Genomic DNA, 24,341 nt, shown 5'->3' on the forward strand with positions numbered 1-24,341 from the left:
AAACCACAATAAGGTAACATCTCACGCCAGTCAGAATGGCTGCGATCCAAAAGTCTACAAGCAATAAATGCTGGCAAGGGTGTGGAGAAAAGGGAACCCTCCTACACTGTTGGTGGGAATGCAAACTAGTACAGCCACTATGGAGAGCAGTGTGGAGATTCCCTAAAAAACTGGAAACAGAACTGCCTTATGACCCAGCAATCCCACTGCTGGGCATACGCACTGAGGAAATCAGAATTGAAAGACACACGTGTACCCTGATGTTCACTGCAGCACTGTTTATAATAGGCAAGGCATAGAAGCAATCTAGATGTCCATCAGCAAGATGAATGGATAAGAAAGCTGTCATACATATATACAATGGAATATTACTCAGCCATTAAAAAGAATACATTTGAATCAGTTCTAATGAGGTGGATGAAATTGGAACCTATTAAATAGAGTAAAGTAAGCCAGAAAGAAAAACACCAATACAGTATACTAATGCATATATATGGAATTTAGAAAGATGGTAACGATAACCTGTATGCGAGACAGCAAAAGAGACACAGATGTATAGCACAGTCTTTTGGACTCTGTGGGAGAAGGCAAAGGTGGGATAATTTGAGAGAATAGCACTGAAACATGTATATTATCATATATGAAACAGATCGCCAGTTCAGGTTCAATGCATGAGACAGGGTGCTCAGGGCTGGTGCATGGGGATGACCCAGAGGGATGGGATAGGAAGGGAGGTGGGAGGGAGGTTCAGTTTGGGGAACACATGTACACCCATGACTAATTCATATCAATGTATGGCAAAAACCACAACGATATTGTAAAGTAATTACCCTCCAACTAAAATAAATTAAAAAAAAAACAACCCACAAATCCAATGTTAAATTGCTTTTCCTAGTCTCATGTTGGTCACACTTTGCAATTGCATCCATATAGAGAAATCTTCTTTCTTTTTTTTTTAATTTAATTTTATTTTTAAATTTTACAATATTGTATTGGTTTTGCCATATATCGAAATGAATCTGCCACAGGTATACATGTGTTCCCCATCTTAAACCCCCCTCCCTCCTCCCTCCCCATACCATCCCTCTGGGTCGTCCCAGTGCACCAGCCCCAAAAGTAATTCTTCAGGTACAAACTTGCTTAACTACATTTGATTTAGGAAAATTTATATAAATAAACTTCAAAGCAATTTGTTATCCTAGGACTTTCTAAATGTTGGGCTTGTTGTTTTTGTTGTGTATTATATATCCTAAATTTTCAGAATTTTGCAGGTTTGAGTCAGAACTTTTCAGTACTCATCAATATCCTGGGAGAGCATCATTGGAGCTAGGTAATGTTTCTGGTACACCTAAATTAGCAATGTTTCTAACCAGTCAAGTTGTGATAATGACGATCACTGGTACAATTTCAAATTAGTTATCATTTATAAAGTACTTTCAGGTGCATTACCTCATTTATTTCCTTCAACACCCTATGATGGAAGTAGGGCAGTTAGCATTCCCAACAGATATCCATTATATTAACACAATTACTAGCAACCTAAAAGCAAGTAAACAGAATGTCTTTTCTAATATAAACTGTAACATAGGTGATCTGTTTCATGCAAAGAAATCCTTATTTAAAATTAAAAGCTGCATTCCCCCAAATCGATACAATGACATTCCAAAATACTGCTAAATACTTGTAGGTGATTGCTTCAAAACTGACCACAGACTAAACTATGTTAAGTTACGTCTTACACATAGCAATCGGTGGCAGAACCCGACTACAACTCAAACACTGACTCACAGTGTAGTTCCTCTTTTTCACCATGAACTAATTTGAAAGTCAGATAAGCACTATGAACTAGGCCTCAAAAATGAAGCAACACATATTTTCACCATTGGGGTACAATTTCCAGGATTTATAAGCCCTCTGAAGGAACTTGTGAATCCTGAGTTTGGAAACTCTACCCTTGAGGGAATATTATATGTTAGAGTCCTCGAAAGACTGAAGGGAAGAAGGAAGGTGTTGAATTAATTAACTTTTCTTTGACTATAGGCCTCCTGAGACGAACCATGTGGGGGCAGGATTGGGGTGCTGGAGTGACAATATTCAACTGTAAACTGCTCGCATCTTGAATCCATCATAAGTAGTAGTAACTTTCTTTGTAATCCAGCTGTACCCTAGAAAGGAGTGCTGGTCTCTATTACGATGGAACATTATTAAAGAAACATTTAAGCATTTGCAGCTTTGAACTCTGGAAAATTATACATAGATCAATTCAATTCACTTTTGACTTTGCCTATAGCAGTGGTGGAAATTATAATCTGGGGCCACAAATTCATAGATAATGCCAATATATTAGCAATATTGAAAAGAAGTGAAAAGTGGAAGTGTATCCAACTCTTTGTGACATACTCAGTTGTGTCCAACTCTTTGCAACCCCATGGACTCTAGCCCACCAGGCTCCTCTGTCCATGGAATTCTCTAGGCCAAGAATACTGGAGTGGGTAACCATGCCCTTCTCCAGGGGATCAGCAATATTATAGGCATTTAGAAGATTATTGAGACTACAAAGCATATAAAGTTTTTGTTAGGTGTGTATTTTAGTTTGTATCCTGGATCTTATGATATCTAGTTTTGTTATCTGGGACAATACTTTAAACTGTAAATCACAGAAAAAATTGAAAATAATGATCTCAAAGATTCAATAATGACAAGAAGAATGGAGAGGACAAATAAATATATGTGATAAACATGGAGGCTAACTGAGTCGGACACGAAGAAAGGTGATAGTAAATGAAATCCATTCAATTTTTAGGGGAAGGTTGGCTATAAAATGTCAATTAGTGTGTTTATGTCATTCACAGGTAACACAATCACCTATATGTACCAAGTTCATTATTAGGAAGTGGAGAGACACGGATAATCAAACCAAGAACTCTTCATCTCAACGATTCATATACTTGTGGAAGATAGAAGGTAAATAAATAATGATGGTAGTGTGCTCAGAACTAACAGAGATGAATTAGTGTTAGCAGTGTAGACTAAACCAAATTCTAACAAAGGTGTTTAGAGAAGGTGGTAAGTCTTAAAAGGTGAATATATATTCATTGGGTACCTAAGATGGAATATTTTAGGCAGGGGAAACAGAATATGAAGAGGCAGAGTAGTATTAAAATAGAGGAGAGTGCTTAGAGAACTGCAGGCAATTTCTTTAATAAGACAATATGACAACATGTACCTTAGAGAGTGGTAGGAAGTAAGGTTAAGGAGATAAAAGGATGGAGTCAGATTATATATGGTCTTATGTTCAATACCAAGTAGTTTTGCAAAGGAAAAGAGGCTCATTCTAATTCTAGTTCCTCCTTCTTACAAGAATATGATCAAGTGATTAGGTCTTGATTTTTCATTATTAAGGTAAGAAATACTACCAGCTTCAGAGTTTCTAAGGATTAAATGAGGTATATATTTATTAAGGTCTTTCTTTACTTTTCCCAAGACAGCAATGGGGCAATATGGAAGTAGTATGAATGTACTTTCAACAAATATTTTAAATATTTAATGTGCACTATACTCACTCTTATGGAGTTTAATATCAGGGCAGAAACTTGACAAATAAATAGTCAAAATATAGTTTTATTACTGTAAAAATGGACGGAAGCATGTAACAGTTCTTTAAAAAGATTTAAAAATTATTGTAATGAATGCAAATAACTCTTTGTAGCAACTTGGACTTGGAGAAATGAGGAAAAGAATTACTCAGAATTATAGATAGAGGGGATAGGAATCAAGAAAAGATTTTTTTTGTTGTGTTTCAAACAGGAAGACATGTAAATAAGCTGAAAAAGCCATTCCCAAAAGACATAGGAGGTAACATAGGCATTAATATAGAAAGTAAAAATATGAAGCCTGTTATAATATTATATCTAAAAGTATTATATTTTAAATGAGATATATAAAGTTCATGTCAAGGTAAAAATTATTTTCACCTGTACTGTTAATGAGCCTAAAGTCTGAATGAAAATTAAAATCTGGATCTGACCCATAAATTTATGCTGATCCATATTTATAGATCACCCATAGCTACCTGAACTTTGAGAACACAAGTAGATGGGTATACAAATACCCACTGGTTGGTTTTATTAGCTAAATTAAGATATCTGGTTGTCTTAGATTTGTTCAAATTTATCAGTGATATGTTCTTTAAAACAAAGATGAAGTGATGACATTATTTCTAAAAAAAAAAAAATAAATAAAGACAAAGAGAGTTAAGAATACCAGAATGTATGATATAAGTGAACTGGAAAAAAAGGCACCTGGACCTGTGGGATGTGTACTGGGTTCTTATTCTGGCTTTAACACTAACTTGCTGTGTGATTTCAAGTACATCTCTACCTCAGATCTCTCTCTTGGAGAGGGCTAAAATATGTCTTCATTTCATTCTAATTCTGAAATTCTAACAAGCCAAACTAATTTGCTCCCAGACGTTTTTCTAAAACAGTATTTTCTTAAGGTATCTTCCAAGGCATTTTTTCTATAACATTTTAAAATCAAACATTTTAAACTGAGCTATTTTCAATTGAAACTTTTAGGAAATTTGATCACCACTGAGGAATCAGAAATCACTTTAGCTGAAAATTACTGAATACTACTTTTCATTCAATTATTCAAAGGACACAAATGCTAAAGTGTAACATTATTACTGGCAAAATTCCTAATTAGAAAAAAACAGTAAAAGTAATGATTTAGGGAATTAATTTTAATTTAAGGTTGACTTCAGTTTGAATGATGACCCTGACAGTCACCCTGTGACATATTTAATCACTAGTTTCCTCATCTGAAAATGGAAATAAGAAGAGTCAGAATATTTCAATTATATGTATGGCATTTCCAGAAATGGATATAGATTCTCATAGTAGCCCTGGTTATGAGGTTTATGTAAAGATTGAATAAAGTATTTCATATAAGTGAAAAATCACTCAGTCATGTCTGATTTCTTTGTGACCCCATGGACTCTAGCCCACCAGGCTCTTCTGACCATGATTTCTCCAGGCAAGAATACTGGAGTGGGTGGCCATTCCCTTCTCCAGGGGATCTTCCCAACCCAGGGACTGAACCTGGGTCTCTTGCAGAGCAGGCAGATTCTTTACCATGCAAGCCACCAGGAAACCCATTTCATATAAAGATATGCACTTAATACAACCATTTTCCCCAAAATACATATCATTTACTCAGTGCCTAGATATAAGAATGATGTAGCACATAATATGATATTAACACTTCACTGTCACTCTTAACCCCTCAGTCTGATAGTTAGAAAACCAACTGATAAAGCATAGCTACTACCAAACACAAAATATCAATATATTATATTACATAATATATATTACATAGATGAGACATTTTGAACTGAAAATTTTTGATGAATTTTGGCAGGTCCACATCAGTTGGAGTCTCACTGGATAAATGAGACTATTTAGCACCAGAACTTTTCAAGTAAAGACAAGCAAAAATTCTGATGAAAGAAAAAGATATAAACACAAATATATCAGTATATCTCTACCTGTTTATATCATTTAAAATATTTTAACTAATTGCTTGAAAAGATAAGCTATCTGGGATAATAGAGCCATTTTTTATTCAACTCATAGGCAAATCCAAGTTTCTTTCTAACCATTTTACCTCGGTAGCCTCCTTTTGCATGATACACCATTCTCTTGTAACTTCTGAATTTCTGCTAGTTGGCTGTTGGCAGGGAAAAGGTTGGAAATAAAACAGACTTTCTATTGAAATCTGCATTCTCCCCTCAATGAGAGGAAGCAAAGGCATGAATATGGCCCCCTCATAATGATTTAGCTGGGGCTTAATGAAATTTTCATCACAACCTGCTGTTCATTTTAATGGCCTTTGAAAAACAATGGGAAAAAATAGCTTGAGGGAAGAAAAGATTTTTCCGTGGCAGATATTTGTAAAGTAGTTCCATTCACCTGTTCTCCACTCTCCTCATCCCCATATTACTGCACTAATCACAGAACTGTAACAATGTTTTGTAGTTTGTCATTAAATTTTTTCCTATATATGTTATTCCTCTTGTTGCATCCCAGAAGTACAGATCATTTGTAGTTACTACCACACAGTGCAGACACTGTATGCAGTGTCACTGTCCAGATCCCTGGATGATGTCAGGTTCTGGTGTCCATTCTCTTGTTTAAATATACCCTTTAATTAATGGAGTTTTTAACCAGTTTGAATAATGACCCCAACAGTCACCCTATAACACACTCAATCATCAGTTCCCTATTTGAAAATAGAAACTGTAAGAATCAGAATATTTAGAATGTAACTTTCCACTTGCTGTAAAGTCTATTATACATCTCCATAGATATGTTTCTCCATTTTTCTTTCTTTGCAGTTACAAAAAAATTGAAAGAAATTTCCTTTAACATTATATTCCTTTTCTATGATACAAATTTCTGCCCTGTCATTTTTTCTTGGTGATTATGATCACTTTACATAATACATACATAAATTTCTCCTTGATGTATCTCCTAACAGTTAGAGTTTAACCATTCATGCAAGAGCAAATTTAGTTATCAATACAAGTGAATCTAATTTCTCCAAAGATACAGATTCCCAACAGGCACATGAAAAGAAGCTCAATATCACTAATTATTAGATAAATGCAAATCAAAACTACAATGAGGTACCACTTCACACCCATAAGAATGGCCATCAGTACAAAGTCTACAAATAACAAATTCTAGAGAGGGTGTGGAGAAAAAGGAATCCTACTGTACTACTGGTGGGTATGTAAGTTGGTTTAGCCACTACAGAAAATAGTCTGGAAGTTCCTCAAAAAACTAAAAACAGAGTTGTCATATGATTCAGCAATCCCATTCCTAAGCAAATATCAGGAGAAAACTCTAATTAAAAAATGATACATGCACCCCAATATTTACAGCATCACTATTTAAAATAGCTGAGAGATGGAGGCAACCTAAACGTCCACTAACAGACATTTAAAGAATGGATAAAGAAGACAGGGTATATATATATACATATGTGTGTGTGTGTGTGTGTGTGTGTATACATATATAGATAGATAGATAGATAGATACAATGTGATATTACTCAGCTACAAGCAAGAATGAAATAATGCCATTTGCAGCAACATGTATGAATCTAGAGATTATCACACTAAGTGAAGTTAGTCAGAAAGAGAACAACAAACACTATATAATGTCACTTATATGTGAAATCTAAAATATGATACAAACTTATTTACAAAAGAGAAACAGACTCACAGATACAGAAAACAAACTTATCAATGGAGAAAGGGGTAGGGGAGAGGTAATTAGATGTTTGGGGTTAGCAGATACAAACTACTATATATAAAACAGATAACAACACAGTCTTACTGAATAGTACACTCAACTATATTCAATATCCTGTGATAGGTCATAATGGAAAAAAATATGGAAAGAATATACATGTATAAAAATGTACAACTGAATCAATTTGCTGTACACCAGAAACTACCACATTGTAAATCAATTATATGCCAATTGTAAGTAAGTAAATAAATACAAGTAAGTCTATTTATATTTCTGCATACTCTAAGCATGTCTAGGGATCTTGTGTAAATAAACATAAAACCATCTTAGTGGTTTTGTATTTATACAAACACCATCTTTCTGGAACTCAGGCTTTTAGATGCTTGGCATGTTCAAGTTATATTTCATTCTTCCATAAAGACTATCTCTGTATTTTCTCATGTCTTCATATTAATCAATAACAGGTCAGTCTTGAGCTAAGCTTTTAATATATTTTAGGAAGAAAAGTTAAAAAAAAAAAGAAAAGCTGTAGAAAATACAATAATGAAAACACTCTCATGTCCACATGCAATAATGATATTTCCTCGTGTTAACTCTTTCTGCCTTGGATGCTCTATCTCTGTTCCTTTGACTGTGTATCTATAATTTTCTCCTCATTCCCAATACCTCTGAATGTATCCTGCTAAGCGAACTGGGAAGCATGGTCTCTTGCCCTGTTTCCTGTTAGGAATTATTCATTTGGCTTCAGTCTGCCATATACTTTGAAACTGAGAGTCTGTGCACCCGCTTGGAAGGAAGCTCACATGAAACACCGAGGCCACGGCCCTAGAAGAAACGACACTTGAGTAGCAAAGAGCACACGTCATATCCAGATCTTTCTTTCTAACAACATTCTCTAGTAAAAGGAACCAGGGCTTCTTAGAGAAAAAACCAGGGCTTCTTAGGGCTTTCAAGATAAACAGAAAATATACAAGATGAATCCGCACGATCTTACAGTGGCAAAAAGTAAAAAATGCTCAAAAAAAAAAAAAAGGCAAAATCACAGTGGTATGTCATAGTGACATGAAAGAACCCACCCCCCTACCCCAGTGAACAAAACTGGAATAACCTAACAAAATTATGCATTATATCTCAAAGTATAAAATAAACATCCATGAGTCAATATTGATATAAGATACTGAATAAAGTAATAAATGGCAGAGAAGAGATAAATTGCCCATAAAGAATAATTCCAAATAAATTTGTAGATGATCCACTCTAAAGGATGGGGATCAAGGCTCCCTACTTTGTAAACACGGATTGTACACAGCATCTTCCTTCTAAAGAGTATGGTACAGAAAAGGGGCGGGGAGATTTTAGAGGAGAAACCTGACAAACCCTACATCAGCCAGATGATCAAGGTCAACATCAACATTTATAAGTCACATAGTAAGGATGTACTCTTGTGATGTGACACAAACGGTACTTGGTTTCTGCGGTCTTTCAACCCAAACTCACAATCCCAGTTTCATTAAGAGAAAATCACCAGAGAAATTCTAACAGACAGGCATTCTACAATCTATCTGAATAGCACTCCTCAAAATTTTCAAGGTCATCACAAACAAGAACAGGCCGAGAAACTGTTGCAGCTAAAAGGACCCCAAGGAGACTTAACAACTAAACAGCTAAATGTAATCCGTTATTTGGTAACATCCTAGAACAGAAAAGCACACAATGACAATTAAAGAAATTTGAATGAACTCTGGACTTCAGTTAATCACACTGTATCTCAACATAGAAGATGTGAAACAATTTTGAATGCAGCAAGTTAATCATGCAAAATGAACACCATATAGAAAAATAAAGACAAAAACATCATAAATATGTTATATCAGAAAGCTATGATTTGGAGTCACTTTTATTTTCTTCCTTTTAATTTTATTGTTTTGTAAAACAATTTTATCGTAAGAAAATATTATTTTCAATATCAGAAAAAACTTCAGCACATTAAAAGAAAAAAGGTTGTCTGGGTCTTCCTCAAAGCCCCATTTTTATCTCCATGCAGATTAGAGCCAAAAAGTCTTTGGCTGACTAGATTATCTCTACAATTCCTTCCAACTGTAAGATCATGTGAATTACATAAATTTTAACTAAAATCCATGTACCAGCTATGCATCTGGTAGAAACCCAGAAATATTTAATTACCACATGACTCCCAATACTGGTTAACATACATTTTGTGCCAGATATAATTTACCAGTGTCCTAACAACAGACTAGAAATGAGCCCAACTCAGTGTTAAATAGTATAAATGTAGTATATTTTTGGTGTGAAGTATGTCTTTTTATATCACTGTTTTATGTTTGTTTGTTTGAATTTTCCATCTGACTCTGACATAGGAGGCATGTTCTTCTGTGCAACATGGCATCCATGCTTAGGATGGACACAGATTTACACAGAAGTTAGTGAATATCTGCAGCATAAAAGATGGCTGTCAGTTAAGCATCAATTGTTTTACTAGTTCATTTGCTTTAATTTTAAGATTAGTCCATGAGCATATCACCTGCAGGATACTATCTGTAACTATTCAAGAGATTTAGTGCATCTTGGAAGTTAAAAAATGGAAACTTCAACAGAGTTAAGACAGTTAGAAAATCATTACTTTTCAAATACACACTACCTCCAAGCTCACCAATTTTGGATTATACAAAAAAATAGACCTGTCTATGTAGCCTAAGAGGTGTTAATGTATAAAGGATATAAAATGTAACAAAGTTGTAAAATGGCCTTGGGCAGGGGTGGTGGAGTGGGGGGGCGGGCAGGCTTGGGCAGGGGGCAGATTAGAGATGCACAAGTTAGACTGGAGATATCTGGCAGGTAGGCGGTGACTATCCTGGGCTCCGCTGCCACATTCTATTCCTGAATCTTTAAGTTGTACTCAACCATAACTTACTCATGTGTGAAAAAAGGGAAGACATCACACAAGAATTAATGATTTATAAAATTGGGATAAACGCACTTACATTTCTAAAAAAAGAATATTCATCTTCATAGCATTACATTTCTCTCTCTTCCAACCTAACATTGAGAGTGTGTCAGAGAAGGGAACTGGAAATTAAAATCAAACCATTAAGATTAGGAGATTGGCAACAAATCTGTTTTGGCTGCAATCCTTTACCTTCTGGCTCATTTTTGATGAGCTCTTCCATTTTCCTCTGTTTCAAGGTGTCAACGACATCAGCTAAGCTGCCTTTGCGCCTTTCAGGAGTTCCCAGGGTTGTACTAGACAAGGACTCGCCACTCTGTCGCCCACCTTCTTCTGCCTTCTGAGGTGAGGTAGATGAGTTGTGTGGGGCAAATGAAGACATAACTTTATTGCCATCAACTTCCTGAAAGAGAAAGCAAAGGAAAAAAAAAAATATATATGCATGTATACATTTGCTTAAAATTCAATAAGCTTTTTAATTGATTACATGGCTTATTCAGGACTTCTCTGATAGGTCAGTTGGTAAAAAATTCTCCTGCAATGTGGGAGACCCCAGTTCAATTCCTGGGTCGGGAAGATCCTCTGGAGAAGGGACAGGCTACCCACTCCAGTATTCTTGGGTTTCCTTGTGACTCAGCTGGTAAAGAATCCACCTGCAATGCGGGAGACCTGGGTTCAATCCCTGGGTTGTAACGATCCTCTGGAAGAGGGAAAGGCTACCCACTCCAGTATTCTGGCCTGGAGAATTCCATGGACCACATAGTCGCAAAGAGTTGGACATGACTGAACAACTTTCACCATGGCTTATTCAGTTGCAACATTAAAAACTGATATGCTACTGTGCAGGAGCAAAAGGAATAAAAAAATTTCAGAAAAGAATACATCAACATTACAGCCTCACACTAGAGTGAGACAAAGATCGATTTGTAGGAGAGGGAAAAATAAGATTCTCTCCCCAAGACTGAGTTCAAATAGCAATGAAACCTTCTACAAAGCCTATATTGATTTTATATATATATATATTTTTTTTTTTGCTTTTGTTTCAAAGTCTTAGATTTTCCTATGAACATCTAAAATGCAGTGGTCACCTGTAATAAACCTTCTCATGATACTATACTGTTTAAATAAATAACATTCCATATATCAGTTTTCTTTTTAATTGTACGCAGTCACCTCTTCTTGATGGTACTTCTAAATAAAGCACGGTCCTCATTTGATTCTCCACCTCCCTCTCATGCTTTTAAAAAGGCATCAGACACACAGGAGATTCTGACATCAGAGAGGAATACTGCAGTTTCATTTCTGCTTCTGCAGAAGATCTTTCCAATTCCATGCCTTACCTAAAGCACTGGTTCTGATGATACTCTTTGCTATTTTGCACACTAAGCCTCATCTGCTCTACAAAATAAAGTTTCTTGCAGACTTTGCCTCTTCATGATTGTGTTATGTGTGTGAAAAGAATCTATTCAAGAATTCTAAAAGGTAAACATAAGTTGGTGTTCCTTTAGACATTCTTTCCCCCATGACTTCTAGTAGAACTTTGGCAATCTAAGTAACTCGGGGCGGGGGGGGGGGGGGGGCATATTTTGTATGTTGCTGTTGTCTAGTCACTAAGTCGTGTCTGAGTCTTTTGTGACTCTGTGGACTCTAGTCAGCCAGGCTCCTCTGTCCATGTGATTTCCCAGGCAAAAATACTGGAGAGACTTGCCATTTCCCTCTCCAGGGGATCTTTTGGACCCAGGGATCAAATCTGCATCTCCTGCGTTGGCAGGCAGATTCTTTACCACTAAGCCCCCATGGAAGCCCTTATATTTTATATAAGAAGCATTATATTAATTTTTTCAAACATTATCAAGAAAAATAATATTAAAAGGACAAAGAAAAATTATTTTCTTAAAGAGAATTTTCTTTGTATAATCTCTTACTTTCATAATCTTTTGTGCTGTTGCTCAAGTTGAGTCCAACTCTTTGTGACCCCATGGACTGTAGCTTGCCAGGTTCCTCTGTCCATGGGGACTCTCCAGGCAAGAACCCCCTGGAGTGGGTTGCCATGCCCTCCTCCAAGGGATCTTCGCAAACCAGGAATCGAACCCAGGTCTCCCACATTGTAGGTGGATTCTTTAGCATCCAGCCACCAGGAAAGCCCAAGAATACTGGAATGGGTAGCCCATCCCTTCTACAGGGGATCTTCCTGACACAGGAATTGAACCATCATCTCCAGTACTGCAGGCAGATTCTTTACCAGTTGAGCTACCAGGGAAGCCCATAATCTTTCGACTTCCCATAAAAGAGAGCTTTTCTTAAAAATAAGTCACATCCTAACATCGTTGAGTATGTTAGTCTCTCTCTAGATTTATTTTCTAATTCTACACAATTAAAATTTTCCATTAAAATATATGAGATTGTGACTATACTTAATTTTCAGGAAAATAGCTTATACTCATGTTTACATGCTTGTCCTTTATTTTAAAATATGTTAGTAAGGATCTGTGGACCTCCGAAAAATGACAAATCACATGGAATTCATGTTTAATCTTTAAAAATGAATGCTAATGTTTTTGACTAGATTAAAACATATTAAAAGTATTCAATAATACTTTCAGTTCAGTTCAGTCGCTCAGTTGTGTCCGACTCTTTGCAACCCCATGAATCACAGCACGCCAGGCCTCCCTGTCCATCACTAACTCCCGAAGTTCACTAAAACTCATGTCCATCGAGTTGGTGAGCCATCCAGCCATCTCATCCTCTGTCATCCCCTTCTCCTCCTGCCTCCAAACCCTCCCAGCATCAGAGTCTTTTCCAATGAGTCAACTCTTCACATGAGGTGGCCAAAGTATTGGAGCTTCAGCTTCAGCATCAGTCCTTCCAATGAACACCCAGGAATGGTCTCCTTTAGGATGGACTGGCTGGATCTCCTTGCAGTCCAAGGGACTCTCAAGAGTCTTCTCCAACACCACAGTTCAAAAGCATCAATTCTTTAGCGCTCAGCTTTCTTCACAGTCCAGCTCTCGCATCCATACATGACCAGTGGAAAAACCATAGCCTTGACTAGACAGACTTTTGTTAGCAGAGTAATGTCTCTGCTTTTGAACATGCTATCTAGGTTGGTCATAACTTTCCTTCCAAGGAGTAAGCATCTTTTAATTTCATGGCTGCAATCTCCATCTGCAGTGATTTTGGAGCCCCCAAAAATAAAGTCTGACACTGTTCCCACTGTTTCCCATCTATTTCCCATGAAGTGATGGGACCAGATGCCATAATCTTCGTTTTCTGAATGTTGAGCTTTAAGCCAACTTTTTGACTCTCCTTTCACTTTCATCAAGAGGCTTTTTTTAGTTCCTCTTCACTTTCTGCCATAAGGGTGGTGTAATCTGCATATCTGAAGTTATTGATATTTCTCCTGGCAATCTTGATTCCAGCTTGTGCTTCTTCCAGCCCAGGGTTTCTCATGATGTACTCTGCAAAGAAGTTAAATAAGCAGGGTGACAATGTACAGCCTTGACGTACTCCTTTTCCTGTTTGGAAGCAGTCTGTTGTTCCATGTGCAGTTCTGTTGCTTCCTGACCTGCATAGAGGTTTCTCAAGAGCCAGGTCAGGTTGTCTGGTATTTCCATCTCTTTCAGAATTTTCCACAGTTTTTTGTGATCCACACAGGTAAAGGCTTTGGCATAGTCAATAAAGCAGAAATAGATGTTTTTCTGGGAACTCTCTTGCTTTTTCCATGATCCAGGGGATGTTGGCAATTTGCTCTCTGGTTCCTCTGCCTTTTCTAAAACCAGCTTGAACATCAGGAAGTTCAAGTATTGCTGAAGCCTGGCTTGGACAATTTTGAGCATTAGTTTACTAGCATGTGAGATGAATGCAATTGTGCGGTAGTTTCAGTATTCTTTGGCATTGCCTTTCTTTGGGATTGGAATGAAAACTGACTTTTTTCAGTCCTGTGGCCACTGCTGAGATTTCCAAATTTGCTGGCATATTGAGTGCAGCACTTTCACAGCATCATCTTTCAGGATTTGGAATAGCTTTCTAAGGCCCACTTGACTTCACATTCCAGGACGTCTGGCTCTAGGTGAATGATCACACCATCGTGATTATCTTGGTCGTGCAGATCTTTTTTGTACAGTTCTTCTGTATATTCTTGCCACTTCTTCTTAATATCTTCTGCTTCTGTTAGGTCCATAGCATTTCTGGCCTTTATTGAGCCCATCTTTGCATGAAATGTTCCCTTGGTATCTCTAATTTTCTTGAAGAGATCTCTAGTCTTTCCCATTCTGTTGTTTTCCTCTATTTCTTTGCATTGATTGCTGAGGAAGGCTTTATCTCTCCTTGCTATTCTTTCGAACTCTTTGGAACTGATGCTTTTTTCTTTCCTTTTCTCCTTTGCTTTTCACTTCTCTTCTTTTCACAGCTATTTGTAAGGCCTCCCCAGACAGCCATTTTGCTTTTTTGCATTTCTTTTCCATGGGGATGGTCTTGATCCCTGTCTCCTGTACAATGTCATGAACCTCCGTATATAGTTCATCAGGCACTCTATCTATCAGATCTAGTCTCTTAAATCTATTTCTCACTTCCACTGTCTACTCATAAGGGATTTGATTTAGGTCAGGCCTGAATGGTCTAGTGGTTTTCCCTACTTTCTTCAATTTAAATCTGAATTTGACAATAAGGAGTTCATGATCTGAGCCACAGTCAGCTCCTGGTCTTGTTTCTGCTGACTGTATAGAGCTTCTCCACCTTTGGCTGCAAAGAATATAATCAATCTGATTTTGGTGTTGACCATCTGGTGATGTCCATGTGTAGAGTCTTCTCTTGTGTTGTTGGAAGAGGGTGTTTGGTATGACCAGTGTGTTTTCTTGGCAAACCTCTATTAGCCTTTGCTCTGCTTCATTCCGTATTCCAAGGCCAAATAGTACTCTGTTTTTTTTAAAATATATTAAAAGTAGAGATGTCAGTACAAATATAATCGTAATCTGTTGTAGTTTTTGTCAAAGGATATTAGTGAGTATGGGCTTCCCACATGGCTCAGTGGTAAAGAACCCACCTGCCAATGCAAGAGATACAGTAGATGTGGGTTCGATCCCTGAGTTGAGAAAAACCCTGGAGAAGAAAATGGCAACACACCTCAATACTCTTGCCTGGAGAATCCCATGGACAGAGGAGCCTGGCTGGCTATAGTCCACGGGGTCACAAAGAGTTGAACACGACTTAGCAACTTAGCATGCATGCATTAGTGAGTACAAGGACATTAGCTATGGTACAAACATCTGTTTGTTGGGTGACATCGAGGCAATGTGGAAGCATAAGTAAAAAATGTGTGTTAAAAGAATTTTCAAAAGTATGATTCTAAACCCCAAATGCTTTCCATTTCCTACAAACAGAACATGTCCCTTACAATTACTATTCCTTAATTAAATATTCTATAAAAATGCACTGATAGATGAATCTTAGCTTATAATATACTTGAATTTGGAAATTAATTCGCATAGTATAATAATTACAAGACCCTGCAGGCTAAGTGAAGGTACACTTTTGTAATTATTTACTTAAAAATGACACACAAATACAAGCAAATACTTAACCATATATATACAGATACCTCTGAAAAGGGCAACAACATATTCATTCAGTAAACTAAGGAATGGTTTTATGAATGACCGATAATAAACATCAGCTCAGTTTAACGTCCAAATTTGAATATAGCAAAACTGCTGTATTTATTTTCCACAATCTTTCTTCTCACTTATTTCCAGGGTCAAAAGCAGAAACACTCCAATTTTAGCTTCACTTCAAACATGCATATTTTATACTCTGCTTTTACATTGTATGATGATAAACTTTACAAACAAGAATTTGGCATCTGAGCTTCACATTCCATAATTGAAAACTACACACATCTTTCTGCATAATCATCAGTACAGAGAACAGCACCCAAACTGTATGCAATGAAGTCTATTAAGATATGAGAAAATTTTTCCAACTAAAGTAAAATAAAATCGTATCCCATTTTGCATGTCTCTAATTCTCTACACTTTGCAAAGAGGAAGGATTTATTGTAAAGAGTTTAACGTATTTCATAAGAATTCTAACCTCAGTTACCACAGCCATATAAAAATAAATTAATTATTTAGCATTATTGCTATTTCATGTAGGAATATTTATCTTATTGCTATTTCACCTGTCTGATTACATTTCAGCCTCTGGCACTGTTAATCCCTTTAACAGTTTCATGTAGTTAACAGATGTTTCAGTGTGGGGCTCCATTGTTCATCTGCATGGGGAAAGGCCTGTGTATGGAGCACTGGCACAGTTTTCAGTCAAGGAAGTCCTATGGTTTCCAGTTTCTTCCCTGGGACTGCCTTTACCATGCCTAAAGTAATGACTGCACATTTCCCTTCATTTTCCTGGGAAGTGAACATCCAAAGAGTCTGCTAACAAATGCATCAGTGGTCTAAGGCAGCAATATATATTTAATTACATTTTGTGCACAAAGCTTCAGTATTTTGCAGCTCTCAGAACTGTGATGTGTAACTTCTAAATTCTAATGATAAAATAGTGTTCTAAACTTTTAGAATGAGGTTAAGAATCTTTGTTATTCTTGAACAAACTTTACTTAATCTTGCCTTCTGTTACCCTTGCAACCATGAGAAAAAGTACCTAATGTATCCATGTGTATACCCTCATCAAAATATTTTTTCAAAAATCAATTCTTATTAATTCCATAGATAGTCTTTTGCTATGAACACCCTTTTAAGAAAAGTATATTTCAATCTTAATATTCAAATTTTACTTTATGTAGTTTGGTGATTAAGAATTAACCCATTTGAAAAAATAAAAAAAAAGATAATAGGCAACTCGACCAGATATGTTGTTGTTGTTTAGTTGCTAAACTCTTTGCAACACCATGGACTATAGCCGACCAGGCTCCTCTGTTCATGGGATTTCCCAGGCAAGAATACTGGAATGAGTTGCCATTTCCTTCTCCAGGGGGTTTTCATGACACAGGCATCGAACCCAAGTCTTTTGCATTGGCAGGTGGATTCTCTACTGCTGAGACACCAGGGAAGCCCAAACAGATATGTATCTTCATTTTATTAACTGAATGATATTTCATTCTTTACTCTGACCTCAAGAAACACATCATCGTACTTATTTTTTAGCCCTATAAACTGAAGTTAAATCTGTACAGGATAGTAAAAACATTACATTTAGTATTCAGTCTATGATATTAAAATCACTAAGAATGACAGCCAATATTTACACAATATTTACTTTGTGTCAGCGCAGTTTAAAATGATGTATATGCATTAACTCAATTAATGTTCATGGCAATCCTAACTATAGTTTGTACTTCAGAGCTGGAGAAATTGAGGCACACAGACTGAAGTAAATGACTGAGGTCATAGGACTGTTAAAATATAAAGTATAATCAGCTTCATCTTCTTGGCTTTCAGAGACCTGATTTTCAATGACCATGCCAATACTACCCCACTCTTAAAACACACAAGTACAAAAAGAAAAAGGCCACAAGCTTTTAACTATGTCTATATCTATCAATGATATGATTGCAGGAGATACACTTCTTAATAATTATGAAGAGAAGCTTTCACCCCAATACATTCAACTCTTAAAGAAATGATATACACATCTTGAAATGAATTAATCCAACTATTTACAGGGTTATAAAGCTCTACCCACCCAAATATAAGGTTTATGTCATACTCCAAAAAAACTAAACCTGAAGATTTAAATAGTTATATAAAGCAAACACATAAATTTGAGCTCTAGATGGCTGATCAAAGTAATGATGCTCAGTAGTTTATGCTTCTTTATCTATCTTTATGAAATGTGTGGCTACTTCTACCTTTCCATCTAGTTCAATGAAGTTTTGAACTTAGAATAAACAGTACAGAAGATTTGGACTAACTTTAATTAGATTCTCATTAACACAAGTTCATTAATTTTGGCATTACATAGACATAACATAAAATGAACTACAGATCTATAGAGAAAACTCTTTGGTGCTAAACAAATTTTGACATAATCATGTTCTTTTTCTTCTGCTGCTGCTGCTGCTAAGTCGCTTCAGTCGTGTCCAACTCTGTGCGACCCCATAGACGGCAGCCCACCAGGTTCTCCCATCCCTGAGATTCTCCAGGCAAGAACACTGGAGTGGGTTGCCATTTCCTTCTCCAATGCATGGAAGTGAAAAGTGAAAGTGAAGTCTTCTAGCAATGAACTATTCTTGTAGATATCACCAGGAAACAGCAAAACAACACTTTGAAAAATATCTGAAAAACTGTATTTTTTGGTTGAAACGGATGAGAGTGTCCAAAAGGCACATAATTCCAGTTATAAAATAAATACTGGGAAGTAATGTGCAGCATGGTTAATAATATTATATTCCATACAATAGCGAAGGACTTCCAGATGTATAAGCTGGATTTAGGAAAAGCAAAGGAACCAGAGATCAAATTGCCAGCATTCGTTGGATCACAGAAAAAGCAAGGGAATTCCAGAAAAATATTTACTTTTGCTTCATTGACTATACGAAAGCTTTGACTGTGGATCACAACAAACTGTGAAAAAGTATTAGAGGTGGGAATACCAGACCACCTGACCTGCCTCCTGAGAAACCTGTATGCAGGTCAAGAAGAAAGAGTTAGAACTGGACTTTGGAACTTCCCAAAACTGGGAAAGGAGCATGTCAAGGCTGTATATTGATACATTACTTATTTAACATATACAGACTACATCATTCAAAATGCCAGCCTGGAAGACTCACAAGCTGGATTTAAGATTACCTTGAGAAATATTAACAACCTCAGATACATAGATGATAACACTTTAATTGCAGAAAGTGAAGAGGAACATTGTGTGAAATGCTGGGCTGGATGAAACACAAGCTGGAATCAAGAATGCTGGGAGAAATATCAATAACCTCAGATACACAGATGACACCACCCTGATAGCAGAAAGCAAAGATGAACTAAAGAGCCTCTTGAAGAAAGTGAAAGAGGAGAGTGAAAAAACTGGCTTAAAACTCAACATATAGAAAATGAAGATCATGGCATCCTGTCCCATCACTTCATGGCAAATAGATGGGGAAACAATGTAAACAGTGACAGAGTTTATTTTCTTGGGCTCCAAAATCACTGCAGATGGTGACTGCAGCCATGAAATTAAAAGACGCTTGCTCCTTGGAAGAAAAGCTATGATCAACCTAGACAGCATATTAAAAAGCAGAGACATCACTTTGCTGACAAAGGTCTGTATAGTCAAAGCTATGGTTTTTAGAGTGGTCATGTATGGATGTGAGAGTTGGGCCATAAAGAAATCTAAGCACCAATGAACTGATGCTTTTGAACTGTGGTGTTGGAGAAGACTCTTGAGAGTCCCTTGGACTGCAAGGAGATCCAAGCAGTCCATCCTAAAGGAAATCAGTCCTGAATATTCAGTGGGAGGACTTATGCTGAAGCTCCAAAACTTTGGCCACCTGATGCTAAGTATTGACTCCCTGGAAAAGATCCTGATGCAGGGAAAGAATATGGCAAAAAGAGAAGGGGGCAATAGAGCATGAAATGGGTGTATGGCACCACTGACTCAATGGTCATGAGTTTGAGCAAACTCTGGGAGATAGCGAAGGACAGGAAAGCCTGCTGTACTGCAGCTCATGCGGTCAGAAAGAGGGGGAGATGACTTAGTGACTGAAAAACAATACTTGAAAATGGCTAAGAGAGTAGACCTTGCTGTGGTGATCATTTTGTAATATACACACATAGCAAATCATTATGCTGTATATCTGAAACTAATGTGTTACCAGTCAATTATATCTCAATGTTTAAAATCTATACATAAAGGCACCTGTGTCAATAACTTGAAGTTTTACTATTCTGAGATAAACCTGTAGAGAGAGATTGATATTTTAATATAAAGAGTAATAAACACATTGAAGAAGAGAGTACATTTATTTAGGGCATTGACTTCTTACTCAGAAATTACCCTGTGATAATGTGCACATAAATTTGAAATGGAAGGCAGAACAAATTGTTAACTTTTATAAATGAATGTCACCATTTTGAAAAGTCATACCAGTTAAATTTCAAATAGTCATACCAGTTAAATTTCCGTTTGCTGAAAACGGAATGGATACATATGAGGAAGGATACACTGAGGCAAAAACCAACACTTAAAAAATCTCACTAGAGAACACTAGGAATCTTTCTTTGGTTAGCATGATTAAATTCAATATTCTGGGAATAGGACAGTACCCAACACTTGAAAAAGAAAAGTCAGTACTGATAGATCTCTGGAGGGTGGCTTTTATGCTTCTGATTACTGTCAGTATCAATGCTGTCTGATTTAAAATCCTTTCTAAACTTTTATCTTAAAAAAGAGGTGTTTAACGTATATTTAGATCCAGTGATTCAAATAAATGAAAAACTGGCAGAGGTAGTTTTGCTTGAGTCACTTTCAGTCATCTAGAAAGATGGAACTTATCACAACTGTTCACCTTTCTATACTGGAAAAAGCCACTGATAACACATTTGTAAAACTTACTGAGTTTCATGAGATCAACAATTCTCAGTGCTTAAACAAGGGAAAGTAATTGAGATTCCAGTTATTAGATGAGTGGTTCATAAATCTGTCTAGGGATGGGACCAGCAAGCTAGATATATGTGTTTTTCTAAAGATTCCTCGGGGATTGTATGCTAAGCATGCTATACCAGCCTAGTCTAGATCGCCTGCAAGCTAGTCATAGGAATCCAAAGCCAGACTTTAAGGAAAGATTACATTTTACATATTTCAACCTCTTATAATGGAATGATTATAATCATTCAGTCATCACAATAAAAAAAACTGGGTAGAAATTCCACAATACTTAAATATATACTGCATATTTTTTTCTCTGTGATCTATGGAAAGTTTCATATTCCATATCCCTCCTCAAGGTCTAATTTTTAAAGAATACTGTAGAAACCTCAGAAGTTCATTTGACTCTGTAATGGAGACACAACCTACTCTGAGAACAGATCTAACATTCTAAACAGTGACAGGCTTCATCAAGTTTAGGTAAAAGATAATTATTTTATAAAAAGGGCTCCATTATACTTTAAAATATATAATCCAGTCCATATTTCAAGTATTTTTAATGTATTTTGGACAATGTCGAAAGAAGTGAAAGCTATTTGATGTTTTTTCCAAGCCTAAAAATATAGAATCTTTTAAAAATTCCTTTCCTGCACAATAGATTGGCATTAAGTAAAAGTCTAACTCAGTTTGCATTTTTTTTTTACCAAACATTAAGATGAAACATTACCTATGATTCACACTCAATTACTGATCAGAAGACTAAACATTTAAAAGTGAATTCTCTCTTAAGATGCATTCAAATGGTACTCAACAACAGAAGATGACAGGTGATGCGTACAAATGTAACTTTCACACTCTGGTCAGTGAGCAGTGTCATTATTAGCATGACCTGGGAATACTTTGGGCTTCCCTGGTAGCTCAGACAGTACAGAATCTGCCTGCAATGCAGAAGACCTGGGTTCGATCCCCTGGATCAGGAAGATTCCCTGGAGAAGAGAATGGCTACTCACTCCAGTATTTGCTTGGAGAATTTCATGGAGAAGCCTGGCAGGCTATAGTCCATGGGGTTGCAAAGAGTCGGACACCACTGAATGATTAACGCACACATGGGAATACTTAACACATTCTTCTCGGGCCTTATCCCAGACTTTCTGAATCCGCAACTCCAAAGGTGAAGCCTCAAAATGTATTTTAACAAGACTTCCAGGGGAGACTGATACACCTTAAAGTTAGAGAACTACTGATATAGGAAAATTTGTAAGTGATAAAAGAGAAAAAGAGGGAGAGAATGAAAAAGGGAGATGATTAAAAGCTACAGTGGTGATGAAAGCAATCATAAAGTTACAGACTGAGAGGTGAGCTCAGAGGTACTATATCCCAGAGGGGAGATGAGCCTGAGGGGCAGGGAAGATTTATTAGCAAACCCTCTCTGGTGGCTCAGACAGGTAAAGAGTCTGCCTGCAATGTAGGAGACCCAGGTTCAATCCCTGGGTCAGGAAGATCCCCTGGGTTCAAACCCTGGGGCGCAAAGAGCCAGACGTGACTGAACATCATTTTTGGAGAAAAATGATGCTGACTTTTTTTAACAGCCATGTTGAAATACTGAAATATACTGAAACTGAGGTGGATTTGCTGATTTCATACTAATTGTACAGGTTAAAGAATTAGATTTATGTCTATTTCATTGAGGAAATAGACTATTTTTAGAAATGTACTAAAAATTTGGTTTGAATTTGTTAACAGTTTAATCTCATTTATAAAATAAAAATAAAACAATAAGAGTATATTTCTTTTGATTTTTAAAGCAGCATCATATTTGCCATCTAATTCAATACCAGTGAGTGAAACAGAAATTTAAAGGCAAATTTTCTGATTTAATAAGAGATTGTAGAAACAGGAAAAACAGTTTCGGAATATCTCTTCATTTGCATCTGGATGCTACATGGGCAGAAGTGTCTAATGGCTGTTTTTCCAGAATCACATTTACTAACAATCTCAGAAATGCTGTGTTCAAGAATAAAATGTATGTTTTCATGTGCTCTCAAAACCACTTAATAAGCAAAAGTGGCATTTAGAGAATTCTAATATATTAACTAATAGAACCTGTAAAAACAAAGAACATTTTGTGTTGTGACAGCCTCATTATCTTCCTACTGATGATTTGTGTGCTGTGTCTTCCTTACCTTTAAACATGTCGCAAAAACACTTTTAAGACATTTGATGATCTCTTCCCTGAGGGCTCAAAGGTCAACAGTAAGATGTTTCTAAACAAAAATTAGACTACACATCAAAACATTTTCATTTCACACTAGCATTGTGGATTATACAATAATATTTTAAGAAGTAAAGAAAAACTAGTCATTAATTATATATAATAATTCACCTATCATTTTCCTAAGAAGCCTTTAAAACAATCCTAATGTAGTTGTTAATAAACTTGACTAGATACCAATTTACTCTGAGTCTGAAGAAAGAAATGATACTTGAGGAATTCCTCAACCTGTGATGTTTGGGAAATTAATTCTTTTCATTGAACAGAGCAATGAGCACAGTTTCTAAAACTGAATACATACTCAGTAGTTATTAATATTAAGCTAAGTGTTTGCTAGCATCATTTATATTAATAAATGGAAACTGACTATATGTTCAGCGATAAGTGAAATAAACTGTGACCCCCTCACTCAGTAAAGTATCATGTCAGAAAGCAGCAACGGTGAAGCCTACTGGAGGCAGGAGGCAGTACACCAGGTTCCAATCAGGAGACTGTCATTTATTAATCTTGAAGAAATTATTTAAACTTTTCAAACCTCAGTTTCATCTATAAAATGGGAAAACAAATAAGTAATTCATATGTGCTATAATACCAGATCTCCAGAATTTAGTAGTAATTAAATAATTATTGAAAAATAAGAAATATTTCACTTAGTCAATTTTCTCTTTGATTTGTGTAATCAAAGTATTTCGAGGGCTAATTGTGAATCAGCAAGACAATGTTCACAGTTAAACGCAGAGAATGTGAACCCAAATAGATCTGACTCAAATTATGGTTCCACATTCACTAGCTGTGTGACCCTGGGCAAATTATTTAACCTATCTCTGTGTTTGTAAAATGGGGATAATACTATCATCTACCTCATTGGCTCATTAGTGGATTAAAAATTAAAAAATAATGAGTTATATTAGGTAAGGGATTATATGAGTTAATATACATATAACAAGGTACAAAACTACTAAGATGGTCTGAAAAATGGCAGGGCTATATGAGTATTTCCTAAATCAAATATGCTTCAGGCCATCATATGAGGCTACAACAATGAATAAAACACAGAATATATAAAAACAAATGAAGGAAAAGTCAGACCTTTTACCAGGAAAGTGGAAAAGAGGAGAAAAACCCCCCCTTCTACCTACCCCACCAAAACCAGAAAATGCATACATAAGTAGTTTTGTAGTTCTTTCTGCTGAAA

The 24,341-nt window shown here is 36.3% G+C and overlaps 1 protein-coding gene across 15 annotated transcripts in view; it reads right to left on the bottom strand.

Moving 5' to 3' along the window:
* The window catches only part of SOX5 (SRY-box 5), a 1,171,960-nt gene that overhangs the window by 340,952 nt on the left and 806,667 nt on the right, over positions 1-24,341 (bottom strand). For all 15 annotated transcript variants that reach the window (XM_027541542.1, XM_027541545.1, XM_027541540.1 and 12 more), the window contains one exon: positions 10,477-10,687. In XM_027541542.1, coding sequence (XP_027397343.1) covers positions 10,477-10,687 — 211 coding nt within the window. The remainder of the gene's footprint in view (positions 1-10,476; positions 10,688-24,341) is intronic.

This window comes from Bos indicus x Bos taurus, chromosome 5 (assembly GCF_003369695.1).
Source record: "Bos indicus x Bos taurus breed Angus x Brahman F1 hybrid chromosome 5, Bos_hybrid_MaternalHap_v2.0, whole genome shotgun sequence".
NCBI lineage: Eukaryota > Metazoa > Chordata > Mammalia > Artiodactyla > Bovidae > Bos > Bos indicus x Bos taurus.